The 15,313-nt window shown below is 52.5% G+C and overlaps 1 protein-coding gene across 37 annotated transcripts in view; it reads left to right on the top strand.

Moving 5' to 3' along the window:
- The window catches only part of LOC107142918 (COPII coat assembly protein SEC16-like), a 392,435-nt gene that overhangs the window by 119,482 nt on the left and 257,640 nt on the right, over window positions 1-15,313 (top strand). For 32 of the 37 annotated variants that reach the window (XR_007347227.1, XR_007347223.1, XR_007347233.1 and 29 more), the window contains one exon: window positions 12,636-12,734. Coding sequence is in view for 4 of the 37 variants with exons in the window: in XM_048802125.1 (XP_048658082.1) it covers window positions 12,636-12,734 (99 nt within the window). In the remaining 33 variants the exon portion in view is untranslated. The other 5 variants (XR_007347244.1, XR_007347225.1, XR_007347228.1 and 2 more) reach the window with 4 other exon arrangements.

Raw genomic sequence — 15,313 nt, forward strand, 5'->3', positions numbered from 1 at the left:
ACATTTCTTTGACTTAATCCTCAAAAGCCTCCTGAGTTGATCTTTTCTCATAGCCTGAGTTCTGTGTTTAGTGCCCCAGGGTTCTGTCCCAGCTCTTGTCCATACATTATTGCAGTTTTACCAGTAAAATGTCACCACCATGGTTGCTGTCACATATTGCACCAACAGCATTGTCGTTGCCAAGAATGGAATTGGAGAAGACAAAATCAATAAGCAGCCCCCGTGACTAATCACGATGCTTCAGATATCCAATATGCTCCATTCATACACTGAACAGAGAATTTACACAGGCATAGATATAGGGGGGAATAATCTGTAGCCATTTTTTTATCCGATGTTATAAACATTTATCTATTTTATTAAAACACTTTGTAAATTATCATTTTTAAAGCATATGTAATGGTTCTTTGATAAATCATATTCAAGCCAGTCATGTTGTTGAAAATCAAAGTTTCTAATAAGTTTCTGTTACACGTAAGGGTTACATAGTAACATTGCTGTTACTGTGAACATCTTTGCGCACATGCCTTTGATGGAAAATCCTTCCGACAGATTCTTAGCAGAAGGATCATTGAGTCAAAGGGTATGGCTTTATGATTCCAGATCCTTATTACCAAATTACTTTCCAACAGGATTGCTTATGCTTCCTCTGTTAGCACGTGGACATGTCACTTTCGCTACAGTGGCATCAACACTGGGTGTTATGAGCTCAGAAAACCCAATGCTGTAGAATGGTCCCTTGTTGGGTTGTACCTTTTCCCCTTAGTGAGGTTGTGTTCTTCTTTCCATCTGCTTGTTTACCACTCTCTTTGGGAGTGCTAACTTTGGCTGCTTCTTGAACCAAGTTGGTTACTTTCCATGTGGACTCTTTCAAGTTGAGCCAGTTACACTGCAGCCTTCACTTAAAACCAGTGAATTTCAAAATTGAGCCTTTGTGTGGAAGTCGATTAGCCCGTTGGCTCCCCTTGGAAGGCTGGGACTCAAACAGCCGCGCCTCACATCCACAAGTTCTGCATGAACTCACTGGACGGACTCGGGGTTTTTATGACTTTTAAACTTCACACTTTTACCCTTAGGATTTTCTTATGAGCAAGGTATGGTTTTTCTTTAGAAATAACTTTGAGACACACCTCCCTTCAATTATTTTTGGGCTTCCTTACTCAACAACAACAACAAAAAAAGAAGAAAAGTCCCTGTGTGTTCCTGTTAAGTCTCTTTATTTGTGGGTTGCTTGCGTTTCTAGATAGCTTTCTCTGATTTTCTCTTGCTGCCTCACACACCACATCCTGTGGGGCTGAGGCTTCTCCAGCACCTTGTATCTCTGCTGACTGCCGTGCCGTGCCTCTGGCTGGAGCCTTCCTCCCCAGGAAGGCTGAGGCTACTTGGAAGAGGCCGGGCTGGATTTTAAAGAGCCAGTGGTGTGTGCTTGGATGTGTAGAAATACCCATATTCAGCTGAGCAGGAATCATAGGATGGGAATTGGAATTTCAACTTAGAGGTACAGAATCTTAGGGCTTATGTATTTATTGGTGGTAATGGGGATTGAACCTGGGGTCTTCACATGCTAGGCAAGTGCTCTACCGCTGAGCTACGTGTTCAGCCCAGAATCTCAGCATTTGAAGAACCTCAAAAGTCACCTCTTCCATCCTTCTCTAGAGCAGGACTCCCCTCTACAGCATTCTGGTGCGTTGGCTGTTGCCTGCACCCCTTCCAAGAAATTTATGTCTTATTGAATAAAACCATGTTCCTACAGGCTGATTTCCCTTTATATATGTTATATATTTTATATATCTATGTGTGTGTGTATGTGTGTGTGTATTAAATGATTCCTAGTTGAGAGGATGTGAAGGAAAGCAAAAGGGACACCGGAACGCCCCACATCAAGCAGGTCTTTCTGTGAACACATGGCACTCTCTGCAGTGTGCTTTCAGGTCCAGCTGTCTCAAGTAGACTCCCTGAGCCTCAGTTTGCCCATCCTGGGACAAAAAGTCTGCCTTTCAGAGCTGGTGTCTAAGTGATAGCCCCCCCGCCCCAGGGTCCTGCACGGGGGAGGTGGAGATCCACGCCTGATGAGTGATCCCCCTGTGCTGATCTTCTCTCTGATGCTCAGGCTTCCTTCCTTTGCCTGGGCTGATTCCTCGGGTGATAGTTGACCCGGGGTCACTCGAGAGCACTTGCACTTGAGAGAAGTCATTTCTTTTTTTTCTTCTCTCCTTTCTGCTCTGGGAGAAGTCAGGAAACTGCTCAGAGGGGACTACTTTGGGGGCAGAGGGAGACCCACAGGTGACTTGGAACATGACAGGATAGTCCCCTGGGAGCTGTGATTTCTAGACAAGGAAGGGGCTGTCCTGCTCTTAGTCCCCCCCCCCTTCTCAGTCCTGGCATTTGTTAACCTGGGGTTCCCCTTTCTGACCCTGGGAGCTCTGAAGCTGTAGCCCTCAGGGACCCTGGGCTGGTTCCTGGTCCAGCCAGCCTGGCTCTCGAGGATGTGGGAGGGGTCACTCTTCCTGTGCCTGGGGTTGGCCTCCACTGGACATCTCCTTTACTCTTCCTTCCACAGGCTTTAGCAACGAGGCCTTGTAATCTTCTTTGGGACGCCAAGTCCCCCTCCCTGGCGCTTCGGCACTGTAGGCCTCTCCCTGTGTGTACCAGCAGCAGTGTGAGCCTCGGGGCCTCCAGCTTCAGCGCCCCTGTCCTCACCTGTGAATTGCCAAATGAGTTCAGAGGAGTCTTTTTTTTTTCTTTTTTGAGCCTTCAGCGTTTTCTTTAGAAAAATGAAAGGCTGAGACTTGGAGTTTTGGTGCTTTCTTAACCCTCCACCTGCTTTGACAACTGAAATCTTAGGCACCAGCCGTGTCCAAATAATTAACTCGTTAAAGGAAAGCTGCTAAACCAGGCGCACACCTGTAATCCCATCGATTTGGGAGGCTGAAGCAGGAGGATGGCAAGTTTGAGGCCAGCTTTAAACAAATTAGTGAGACCCTGTGTCAGAGTAAAAAGTTAAGAGAACTGGGGAGGGAGCTCAGTGGTAAAGCACCCCTGGGTTCAATCCCCAGTATTCCCGCCCCCCGCCAAAAAAAAAAGAGGAGAGCGGCTTTGGTCAAGATGAATGGCTGTTCTCCTGCTGTCCCCACCTCCTCTACATCAAGTCCTCAGTACTGACCTGCAGGAGAATTGCCTGGACCCCGGGGGATTTGTGAGCACAGTTGGGAAGCAGCACAAGGCCACGAACCAGGGATCTAAGAGCAGCGTCTGCTCAGTGACCACTAACTGTGTCCACCGCTTCACACAGGCTCTGTGATTCCTGCGGGCGCTCCAGGAGCTCCATATCCTCCACCTTGTATCTCAGAAAAGGCCCCAGGCTCAGGGAGGTGCTGGGCCCTGTGTACCTGTGGCTGTGCAGGAAGGAGGTGGCGGAGCCCCATCCCAGCGCAGGTAGCTCTCAACACAGCCCGCCTGCCTGCTCTCTGAGCTTTACTGCCTCCCTGCGACGTGGGACTCCATCCTCCATGGCCCAGCATTTTTGAGATGGCTTCAGCTTAGGGACCTGTAATAACAGGCCAGAGGCACTGGTGTTTTCTAGAACACACCACAGCATTTCATAACGTGCCTCTGTGAAGTCACTGGTTCCGTGATGTCTCGGGGCCCAGTCCACCCCTCCCTCCCGCCGTCCTCAGGACTCCCTTGCACTCACCGCTGGCCTCATCCCTTCTCCCCTCAACACCCCCATCTCCTTTTCCAGGCTTCACCATCCGCAGTGAGTTCCTGAATGAGCCCCTGAATGAGCCTAGCCTCGGGGGTCTTGTCACTCCAGGAGGGAGACGGAGGCCACATCCAGGTTTCTCCTGGCCCAGGTCTGCCCCTGAGGCTGCTTCTCAGCATGGAGGCGCCAGCCCCCAGCTGCTTTAAGGGAGTGACAGAGCTGGGGAGAGAAGCCCCTGTGGACAACCCCAGGATGGCTTCTTCAAGAAGTCTCCCTTCGTCCTGAAGCATGGGCTAGCAGCTGTCACCCATCACGCGGGTCCCAGGAGCGTGATGGCTTTTATCACTATAGGATTAAGTCTGCAAGCTGCAGTGATGGATCTTAGTGCCTTCTGTCAACTGTCTCCACTGGTCAAAGGCAGTCGGAATCCACATTCACGGTGATAGATGTTACAGGGACAGACTGTCCCCTTGCCGTGCCCCTTTGGGCTGTCACAGTGATGAGGTGGTGGTGTTTACCTGGTAGCTCATGAACAGAGCCAGGACTCGGCTTGCTAATGCCAGTGATTTTCCTGTATGTTCTCTCCTTTCTTTCAGGCTGCAGGGCACAAGCTGCCGATTTCTTCCAGGGAGTTCTCCATGAGTACCTTAGTCATCACCTTCATCGCTAACGGTACCTGAGAATCATGGCGAATTACTCATTAAATGCACACGAAGTCATCGTTGCCCTTCATTTATTGGGTAGCAGTTTCAGAAGTGGCTTTCACGTTCAGCAGCCGTATGGGTCCATCATCCATTTGTTCGTACGTTCACCTAATCTCTAGAGAAGCTTTGCCAGCCATCATGCCTGTACAGGGTGTTGGGCAAACAAAGATAAAGAAATGGGTGTCCACCTCAACCACCTGGACGCAGCCCCGTGTTAGAACCAGCGCGAGTGTTTGCACGCTCTCCGTCGCTCTCACTGATCACGGTTGTGAACCCGGGCGGCTTCGGCATCCTGGTCAACATGGTGCTCCAGGGAAGCAGCTCGCACCTAGGAGTGCTGCTCGCTGTACTTACTGGTCTTCATCCTGGTGCCACAGGACCTGAGCACAGACCGTAGGAACCTTCTGGGTGCATGCTGGGTTCCCTGGGCAGCAGTTGTGGAGATGTAGACTAGTGAGCAGAGTTTATCATGGGGTGCCTTTGGGATCAACAGCGGGGTGACCAGGAGGATGAATCCAGGATGAGACAGAGGGAGAGGTCAAGCTGTGACGGCGTGACAACAACGGACAGTCCTACAGGCACCCAGGAAAGAGAACAACCTTTGAGAGTTGCCCTAAATCAGGGTGAGGTTTATCTGTCACTGCTTGTAGCCTTGCCTGGAAGGATAATCTACCTTGACCCGAGGTAGCGATATCCAGATGGCCTCTCGAGAGGACCGGCAGCTGAGCATCATCTACCTGCGCTTCCACCCACTGCCTTGAGTGATGGCCAAATGGATATGTAGGTGCTTTGTTCCCATTTTGTCCTCTGGACCCAGCATGTAAGAAGCACTCAGTGTATTGTGGAAGGGAATTATCTAAGCTTCGTAGGAAGCAGCAAATATTTACTGTTTTGGCAGTGGTTTATTTTGATCCTGTTACACATCGGGCACCAGTGCTGTTCCTTCAGAGTTTACAATCTAGGGGTTTTGAGGTGGGCGGTGGTTCAATCTGGCTTCCTGGAAGACTCGACCTTCATTCTGGGGGTGTGACTTCCTGGACTGTGGGCTCTGGGCCAACTTTGGGCCCAGTGTATCCTTGGCTCTCTAGAAGATGGCTTATTGAGAACGGAGAGTTGAATGGGTCTGGGATGTTTTCTCAGGGAGGGGAATCTCCATTGAACTCACCAGTTGGTGCACCTGTCCACCGTGGGAAATTCCCTGCCGAACTTAGGTTCACTGGTGTTTTAACTCCCAGTAGCCTGGAACTTCCCCTGGGGTCCCATTCTCAGTGATTTTACATCACTTGAGTAATTAGAGAATGGAACTAAGTGGAAACACATACGCGCGCACATACACACACACACACACACATATACACGTACATACACATATATATTTTTTCTTTCTGTGAGTCACCAAAAACTACAGTATATACAAAACCACTTAGATTTTTTTTCCTGTATGCAAATGAGCTGTCATTACAGTTCAGGAAGTAGAGACTCTGAGCAGCGAGAATGAGATGAGATCAGTAAATTCTAGATATGAAAGAGGCATAGAGATTGCCTGATCTAGCCTCCTTCCTGTGCAGGAAGCCCCTGATGGGGACAGGGCCGCGGCTGGGTGCTAGGAGAGAGGCGCAGGGTGTGCGGCTCTGTTCCCAACGCCCTGGGCTCCCCGGGAGCAGGAGGAAGGTACCGGGGCATGGTGGTTGTGTTTATCTGCACAAGTCACCCAGGTGATCAGAGAGGCTTTTACTGAAAGCAGTGGCTTTGATGTTCTAGGTGACAAGACCCAAGCATGCTGGCAGGAAGGGAGGTTTTTGGGGTTGGAGAAATGAAACTATTTACTTTTGGTGGTGACTTAATCACTTGACACCCCTAACTACGGTGGGAGGATGTTTGTGAGGGAAAGTTGAATGCAAGAGTAGGTACATAAAGGAAAGTCTGAGGTGGTCGAGGAGGTGACCCTGCCTCCACGGCTCAGGGAAAACCTCCCGTCACAGCGGCCTTCCAGTCTCTTTGCTCCCACGCCCCTAGGTCCTGGTTTCAGTGGTGAGATTCACAGGGCACTTGATGGTTCCAGAGCACCTCGCCTCCTGCAGGCCCCACAGGAGACAGTGCTGCTGGGCGCTGCTGCCTGACTCACCCATACAGCCCCCCAGGCCACTTGGCTTGGAAACCAGTGGTCTCCAGCTCCGGATCCTCTTCCACAGGGCCTTGGTGGACCTCCCTGTTCCTCCTGGGGAAGGCGCAGGCTTCCAGAGCCTGGTTGCTGGGGCTCAACTTTCTCCCCCTCCTACCACCCTTTCTCCTCTGTGGACACCGTGGGCGCCTTTCCTGGCCATTCTTGCCCTGGTTTCTTGAGCTGTCAGATGGGGATGGGAAGAACCCTGCCTGCCTCCTGTGTTGTCGGGAAGCACCGTCCGCTTCCTGGCAGGTGCACTGTCGGGGTTGGTAGCTGGGGTCAGGGTTAGTGGGGGCCAGCTCCCTTCCATGGGTTTCGCAGCAGAGCTGGGATTTCAGACACACACAGACTTGGCCTTAGCCACGCCTGATCCCCTGTGTCGCTGCTGCTCCTGAGTCTTTAGTCCTTCTAGACCCTCTGTCCTCACCCAGTAGGAGGGTGTTCACTGAGTGACAGCTGGTGCCAGAGACCAGGCCTTGCACAGCAGAGCACAGAACAGGCTCACATGGTAACTGCAGTCATTTATTGTTTGGGGTTCAAACAAAACAAAATAATTTTTGTTTTAAGTAGAAAATAAATTTTGCTATTAGAAGGAATTAATTAAAATACATTTTGAAAAAGTGGTCTTATTCTTTTGCTGAAATTGGAATAAGCCTCTTAGCACGTTTCCTCTTGCTATCATGGAACACCTGAGATGCTGATTTGAAAAGCAGTTCATTTGGGCTCACTGTTCCGGAGGCCAGGAAATCCCAGATTATCAGCTGCCTCATTCTGCTTCATAACATGGCAGAAGTCAGAAGGACAAGACAGCAGGTGCAGAAGAGGCAGAATACCAAGGGCAGTTTTGCTTTTTAACAATATGCTATTTTAATAACTAGTCGAGTCCCATGAAAGCAAGCAAGAACTCACTCATCCATGAGAAATAACCCAGGCCTAAGGAAGGCATGAGTGCCTTTGAACAACTTGCAGCCCCACCTCCCACTATGACGGTCACTTCGACATGAGCTTCAGTGGGGACAGACTACTTTCAGATCACAGCAATAAGTCATCACAAGACACAACATCCAACAGGGAGAAGCACTTCATTGAAGCCTCCTGCCTGTGTCCCCAGATTACTGTCTCCCAGATGACCTGGCTGTCACCAGTTTATTGGGTCTTCCAAAGATAGTCTGTGTATTGTTGAAAAGATGGATGTCAGTGACTGTGTCTACTAACAGTATTGAGCACCTGCTGTGTACAGTACTGTGCTCATACATAGAGGGCAGAGAGACACGGGATGGGGCCCCTGCAGTCCACCTTTGGGTTTCAGGGTCGAGTCTCTGAGGCAGAGGAATGCTGGTCTTGCTGCTGTGCTGACCTGAAGTACCCACTGAAGGATTCCACTGCCTGTGGAATCCCTGTTTGGCAACCTGGGTTCAGATGCCAGCTCACCCATGTACCCAGCTGCCTGATGGGAAGACTGTGTCCTGTTTGTTTCTGTTGGTCCTGTGAAAAACTGCTCCTGGGTCACATTAATGACAGTAATGATCCACTCTCCTTTGTTTTCCTTGGTGGGACAAAGTGGTGGTTCAGTTGAATTTCAGTTTTATCTTTTGTAATTTTCTACACCGTGAATTGCAACGTTTGTAAGTAGGTAACATGGGTTATGCTAGAAAGATCTTTATTTTTTGCTTGCATGAGCAAGGTTAGTTCTCAGCTCCCTAGACCTGTGTCTCTCCTTGTCTTTAACCTTTGATCATCTTTTATTCTGATGACTTCATTCAAACTAGCAGAAAAAAAAAATCACAAGGGTGATACAAAGAACTGCTGTATACCCAGATTCACCAGTTGTTAGCTTACACTGCAAAAACTCTCCTCTCTCTCCCCTATTTGAATAAGGTGCAGCCATGACCTTTTATCCCTAAATATTCAGGATGCATTTCTGAAGAACAAGGGATTCTCTTGTGTAACCACCGTGGGATTGTCAGACTCAGGAAATGTAGCATTGCTGCAACTGAATTATCTAATGCACGGACCAGTTTCATCCGGCATCCTGATGTCCTGTTGGACGACTTCTTCCTGATTTTGAGTCCCTTGTCCATGGCAGCCATATCCCTTCACCTTGCCTTTAACCTGCAGCATCTCCTTGGCGGTTCCCCAACCTTGACCTTGTTGCAGAGGTCTGGCCAGTCGTTTGGTAGAATGCCCCTGGTTTGGGTTAGGACCTTCGTACTTGAAAGCTCATGTTCACCACTTGTTCGACGACGTCCCCTATATCCTTGGTGGTCCCCTCCCCTGTGGCTATCAGTGACTATGTCCATCGATCCATCACGGTGCAACCCTGATCTGGGAAGGTAGCCACTCGATGCCTGATTACAGGCAAGGACCAGAGAGGTTGTTAAGTTGACTGCCCGTGGTGACACAGCAACCTGGTGGGGACTAGCTCTGGCCTGGCAGCCTGTACCTGTTGGAATCTGGTGAGCATGGGAGCCGGGCTTGCTGACCTCTGGGAGACGTCTGGCCATATCTGGGTTTGTGTCACTTTCTGAGGCTTCCTTCAGGGCAGCGACATATTCCCAGGCTGGCCTGGACTCAGAAACTTCCGGGGCAAAGTGGTCTCACCCTCTGCCATCCAGAGCTGCTGTAGGGGCCACAGTCCATCCCGTGGTCTACTTGCAGTGGGCAGATGGGGTTTGGCTGATTTTGAGGTCAAAATTGTGTGCCAGTCTTATTTCATGGCTGGCTTTCTCCCGCTGTCCAGGTGGCTGAGGGTCCTTGCCTGGGGGGCAGCTGGTCCTGGCTGCAATCTGTGTGTCCAGTTGGCTCCTCTACCTGGGCCACGTGTAGGTGGTGTTCAAGGTTCCTGCCCCAGAGGAGAGGCTGCTTGGCTGCAGCGGTGGGTGCAGCCGGGGTGCTGTGGGTGCTGCTCTTCTTCTCTTTTGACCTTTTCCTGGTCCTAGGGATTGAACCCAGGGGTGCTTTACCACTGAGCTACATCCCTGGCCCTTTATTATTTTGAGACAGGGTCTTGCTGAATTGCTGAGGGTCTGAGTTGCTGAGGCTGGCCTCTAACCTGTGATCCTCTTGGCCCAGCCTCCTTAGTCACTGGTATTACAGGTGAGCTCCACTGTGGTGACTCAGGCCCTGCCTCCCCTTCTGGGTGGAGAAGGGAAGATAATACCACCCTGCCTTCTGGCTTACGAGAGGAATAGAGGACCTGGCACTGGTGACACAGTGGGAATTCTGCTGGCAGACCTTGAAGCAGAACGGCTAAGGGGTTGGGGCCTCTCTACCTCTCTGCTTCTTGCGTCCTGGAGGTCTTGGGGGCCTAGATCTTCCTGTCATAGTGGCCCGGGTTCCTTCGACAGCAGAGTATGCTGGAGTAGGGCTCTTGCAATCCTGGAGACATCAGGAAAACTTGTGAGCATCCTTAGAGGGCCCACAACTTGTTGGAACAGGTCACCTGCAGAGTCCTTTCAACCCAGAGCGAGTGAATTTCCTGTCCTTGAGGGCTGTGTTGAGGGGAGATGGCGGAGGCCTGGGTGGCGGCCCCCCAGGCCTAGGCCCTGGCTCATGGTACACCTTGGGCCTCTCCCTGTTCCCTGTTCTTCTGCCGGGCTCCCCAGACATCTGAGCGGGTTCCCCATGGCCGCCCCGTGCTGCACCACTCTCCTGCCCCTGGTTTGTCTTGTGTGGGAGTGACCCCACTGCTGTCCAGGTTCAGAGTGTAGACAGGATGGGGACCCTCCCACTTTGTACCAGGCTCTGGGCCCCCAGCTACCCTAGGCCTCTCTCCCTTGTGCCTGCAGCCCCTAGGGAAACTTAAAAATGAGCCCCTAGTTTCCCTGGGACATCGCTCCTTGCGTGTGGTTAACACATTGATTAAGAACATTAGGCTGCCTTGGAGAGAGGTTCTTTTTCCTACAGGAGCCAGTGATCTGTGTTATCACTGTTCCCACAGCTTGTGCCGACACGGGGGTGGGGGGCACCTGGCAAACCAATGGTTCACCTGCACATTCTGCTAGGGGTCCGTCAGCCTCCTTAACTGGCCTCAGTGTTAGTTTCCATTTTAAAATGAGAGTGTTCCTGTGTCCTGACCCCCCAGGATCACCGTGGGTGTTCAGTGGGGTTCCATGGGACGGTCCTGAGCGGAGCATCCTTGGCAGGGTGTGCTGGTCACCGGCTCTGTGGTCGTGATGAAGGCACCTGTAGTTTACAGAGCCACTCCTTCCTGTGCTGTCCAGTGTCGCCCACGGCACACCGGGAGGTGGGCAGTGCTTCAGTCCATCCCATTTCACAGATGGCTGATCTGGGAAGTGAGGGCCATAGCCTGGCTGCAGCTGGGGACCTTTGCCCCAGCCCTGGTCTCTTCTGGACTCTCCCTGCCTCACGTAGTCTCCCCAGCCCCAGGGGCTGAGTCCCTGCGCTGAGGGAGTCACCCAGGAGCTAGGAAGAGGGGAGACTTTATTTTTTTTCTTAGGAGTCATCTAAGCAGTGAAATCTCAGGCCCCCGTTTAAGTGACAATAAGAGGTGCATGTCTAAGTGCTTTTAATTTTATGCTCTGCGGAGATTCTCAAGGCTAGGAACAAGTCTTCAGGACAACCACCTGAGGCTCAGGGTTTAACTTGCTGAGGCCCCTAAAAGACCTTTGGAGCAGGAGGGGTGGGTGCCAGCCCAGGAGGTCTGATAAGAGCCACTGTCAGCCAGGAAGTCCTGCTGTCCTTTCTGGGCAACCAAGAGAGTGTGTCTTGACAGCAAGGCAAAAGGTGCTTTCCTTGCCTAAGTGCCCGGGGAGCCCGGGTGGGCGCAGGCTGTGGGTGCAGAGGCGCCAGGGCCGGTGTCTGAGTGTGCGGCGGCCAATAGTGCTTTTCCTGTGGGGGGATCCACCCTGCACTGCTGAGAACCGGGCTCTGCACGCTGGGCGGGTGGACCAGCACTTCTACAGGAGGAGGCGCGACTGTGCTGAGCTGCTGCAGGTCTGTCTGGGGTGCTGACCCCCCAGGGGAGAATGTTGCCTCAAAGCAACAAACATGGCCATGCCCTTCCCAGAGGAGAGAGGGGGATTCATCGTGGCTTGGGAAACATAAGCTGCCCTGCCCACTGCTCCCACCTGTGGGGCAGAGATATTTGGCCAGTATTCCTAGAACTGAAGGCAAATCCCCCTTCAGAACTTTCCAGTGTCCTCTGTCCTGAGCCTGTGCCGACAGCCCCATCCCTTTAACCATGTCACTGCCAACATGTTGGGTTGCTTTAGGGACGGGGGGCACCCCGCTGTGAATGTGATTGTAAATGTACAATGTGGCTTTCTGTGGAGTCCACACTGGAGCATCACTGTCCTCGAAGGACAGAGACGGTATGTGCCCGAGCCCCCAGACAAACACCAGGCCAGGTCTGGGGTAGCCTAAGAGGGTCTTCCTGAGCCATGAGGCCAGGGGCCTCCATGCTCCTTCCTGCAAGGTCCCATCCTTCTGGCCACCCCATGGAACCCTCTCAATGATCAGTTAAGATAGCAATCTCTGATGACACTACAATTTTTGTTCCCTGAGTAAGTAATGCATGTTGACCACAGATCACATGCTAGATGATTGTGTGGAGCTTAGATAAAATTTATGACAAAGTTAATCTGATGCAGCTGCCTGGCTCACACAATCTCCACCATCTACGGGATGAGCCGGGCCTCCAAGGACGAGCCATTCCCAGCATGAAGTTATTGGGTTGTGTCTTGCTCCTCTCCCCCCATAATTCTTGCTATCGGATGACTGAAAAGCTCTGGTAGGAAAGGAGACAGGATTGATGGGCAGGGACTTGGGAGTCAGGAGGACCCAAGTGCCAGTTCTGGCTGGGCTGCTTGTGTGCTTTCTGAAACGGGGATATCGGATCCGATCTCCAAAGGTATAGAAGGCATCCCATAGGACTTGGCACATAATAGTTGGCAAATAAATGTCTCTTTTAGGGGGTTGCTTTTCACTTGGCATATAGTGAATATGAAGTTTTGATTTTATAATTGAATGAATCATCTTTTTATCAAATCCATTCAAGAGAAACATTAATATTAATAATTCTCTTTTTCTTATGTATTTCTAGAATCTGGCTACACCTGGGATCTAAGTGCTTTTCATCTGAGAAAATGCATCTCTATTCAGCCCCTCAGGACTTCCCTGAAGGAAAGATAGGATATTTGAGGTAAGGGATGTTCTCCTGAGCCTTGTGGGAGCAAATGTGACTTTCGGAATTGGTGGTCTCAGCAACAGAATGTGGGGTGTGGCGAATGGGTGTGGCGGATGGATGTGGCGGTGTAAAAGCTCCCACTGACACCCAGGTGTGAGGGGTCTCCCACCTGGAGCAGCGAGTCCCCTCTACCCTGTCTGTGCCTGTTTCAGGCTCCCACGACACCCAGGTGGGAGGGGTCTCCTGCATAGAGGGGCAAGTCCCCTCTACGCTGGCTGCAGTGGTAATTGAGCTCCCACGACACCCAGGTGGGAGGGGTCTCTTGGTTCCTGTGCTGCCCTCGACTGCCCGGGAAGCCAGTGTGCTGCGGCTGCACTGCCCTGGTCCTTGCCTTGCCCACAGTCCTGTGCCTAGGCTGCTCTCCCGGTGCCTTAGCTGAGGGAGAGCCCACCACCGTCTCTTGGCTGAGCTCCCCACTTCTATCCGTCTGTCTTGCTCTGACGTTGGAGACTTCTCTGGGGAGAGGAGGAGCAGGTGGGTTAGGTATCAGGTCACAACACCTGGGGGGGGCGGGGCGGATTGGGAGGTCTTCCTCTGCCCAGTGGGATCATTGCTTTTCTTCCTTCCTCCTTTCCCCTCCGTCACGTGCCCCAGCTGTGCTACGTCTGTGTCTGCCTGGAGTAAAGGGAGCTGAGGCCGGGGCTTCGGCAGACCTCAGTCTTCCCGCTTGGACTCTTGCCTTACCTTGGGCAAATCACTCAGCCTCGCTGAGCTCCAGATTCTGCATCTGGAGGCGAGGGACGGTATCAGTGCCTGCTTCATGAGATTGGTGTGGGTGTCCCATGAGGGTGGACACCCAGAGCTTAGCAGACTGCCCGTGAGGAGGAGGAAGTGCTCTGGGATGAAAGAGGTCTTTTCGTATTGATTTGTTCCTTTGATGTGCCAGACCATGTGCTCTCTGCCCTTCACCCACCACCCAGTCAGCCTGGGAGCTGGCTTGTGAATTTCCTTTGGGGCTGTGTGCAGCCCTTGTCCCAAGCAGAGCTGATGAGTCCCTGCACTCGACTGCAATGGGCAGCTTAAGATACAGCTCCAGCTGGGCGCCGTGGCACATGCCTGTGATCCCGGCAGCCCCGGAGGCTGAGGCAGGAGGATCGCAAGTTCAAAGCCAGCCTCAGCAATATCGAGGCACTAAGCAACTCAGTGAGACCCTGTCTCTAAATAAAATACAAAATAGGGCTGGGGATGGGGCTCAGTGGTCAATCCCCAGTGCCAAAAAAAAAAAAATACCCCAAGATGTTGGAAAGAATTAATTGCCTGGTGAAATAGAAACAGTGTGATCCCACCACCAATTTGAAAGGTGTGCAGGGATGGAGAGGAGGTGAGAGAGTGGTGCTGGTGAGAGGGCTTTGGGATGTGAGCCCAGACAGGTGACTGCAGAGAGCTGCACGATGTGGTGTCCCTGATATGGTGTCCCTCGCAGCCTCCCTCCACACACTTGGGACCTGGTCTGCCCTGGTGTTCAGCATTCCCGGGACATGCAGAGGTGGAGCGAGCGAGGCTTTGTCCTTCAGTCAGGTGAGGGAGACGGGCAGCACGTGGGGTATGAGCACAGTCATCCCTCGGCGTTTTCAGGGGAATTGTTCCAGGTGCAAGGATGCTCAGGTCCCTGGTAGCTCTGGAGTACTGTTTGCCTACAGTCCGTGCCCATCCCCCCGTGTAGTTAAGATCATCTCTAGATCGCGTATTATATAGCTAATGCCCTGTAAGTAGCTGTCACACTGCATTGTCTGGGGAACAGTGACGGTGTCTTTACCGTTCAGTAGAGATGCAGGTTTTCCCCCAAGTGTTTTCTGTCTGCAGTTGGTTGAATCTGCAGATGCAGAACCCGCGGATGCTCTAGAGGGCTGGGTGTGCATGGGAGGCAGGGAGGGCCCATCTCTGCACAGGGAGGCCTTCAGGAGGCTGCTGCCCCGTGCCCTTGAAGGGTGCCCGTGAGTGGACCTCCCGGGAGCCAAGCTGCTGAGTGGCGATGCAGCTGCCTTCCGTCGGCTGGAGCGGGAGCGCAGGCGCCTGCGTGTTCCCACGGCTGTTCATCTTCATTTCATGATCGATTCCCACGTCGGGGGAGGAGGCTCATCTGCAGTGTGTACAGCTGAGGTCCTTCCTGCTCGCGTCACGGGCCTTGCTCGGCTCCGGCAGTCCTGGGGGGGTGTCTCAGGAGCCTTGCTCCTGTCCAGCTGGGGGATTGGGGAGCAGGAGCATCCTTTTCTGAGGGTCTTCATCCCCGGCTGCACCTGCAGGGCTGTCCCGGGATGGGAGGAGAGGGCAGGGGACTCCAGGCACCGGGGCAGAGGAGCTGAAAGTGGAAGAACAGCCCTTGGTGCTGGGCCATGAGGCAGCTGTGTCACCCGCCTTCTGTGAGCAGAGAGGCAGGGCCAGGCCGTCCGAGGGTGAAAGGAGAACCGTTTCCCGAGAGTCCAGCTGCTGGGAGCAGGGGGACAGGGCAGCCGGGTGCTGGGATTCCTGAGCGGGTCCTGGAAAGGGCCCCGCATCAGCTCGCGGGCTTGTGGCTCTGCCTGTGCCCCCCCCCC

Source organism: Marmota marmota, unplaced genomic scaffold, assembly GCF_001458135.2.
Source record: "Marmota marmota marmota unplaced genomic scaffold, marMar, whole genome shotgun sequence".
Classification (NCBI taxonomy): Eukaryota; Metazoa; Chordata; class Mammalia; order Rodentia; family Sciuridae; genus Marmota; species Marmota marmota.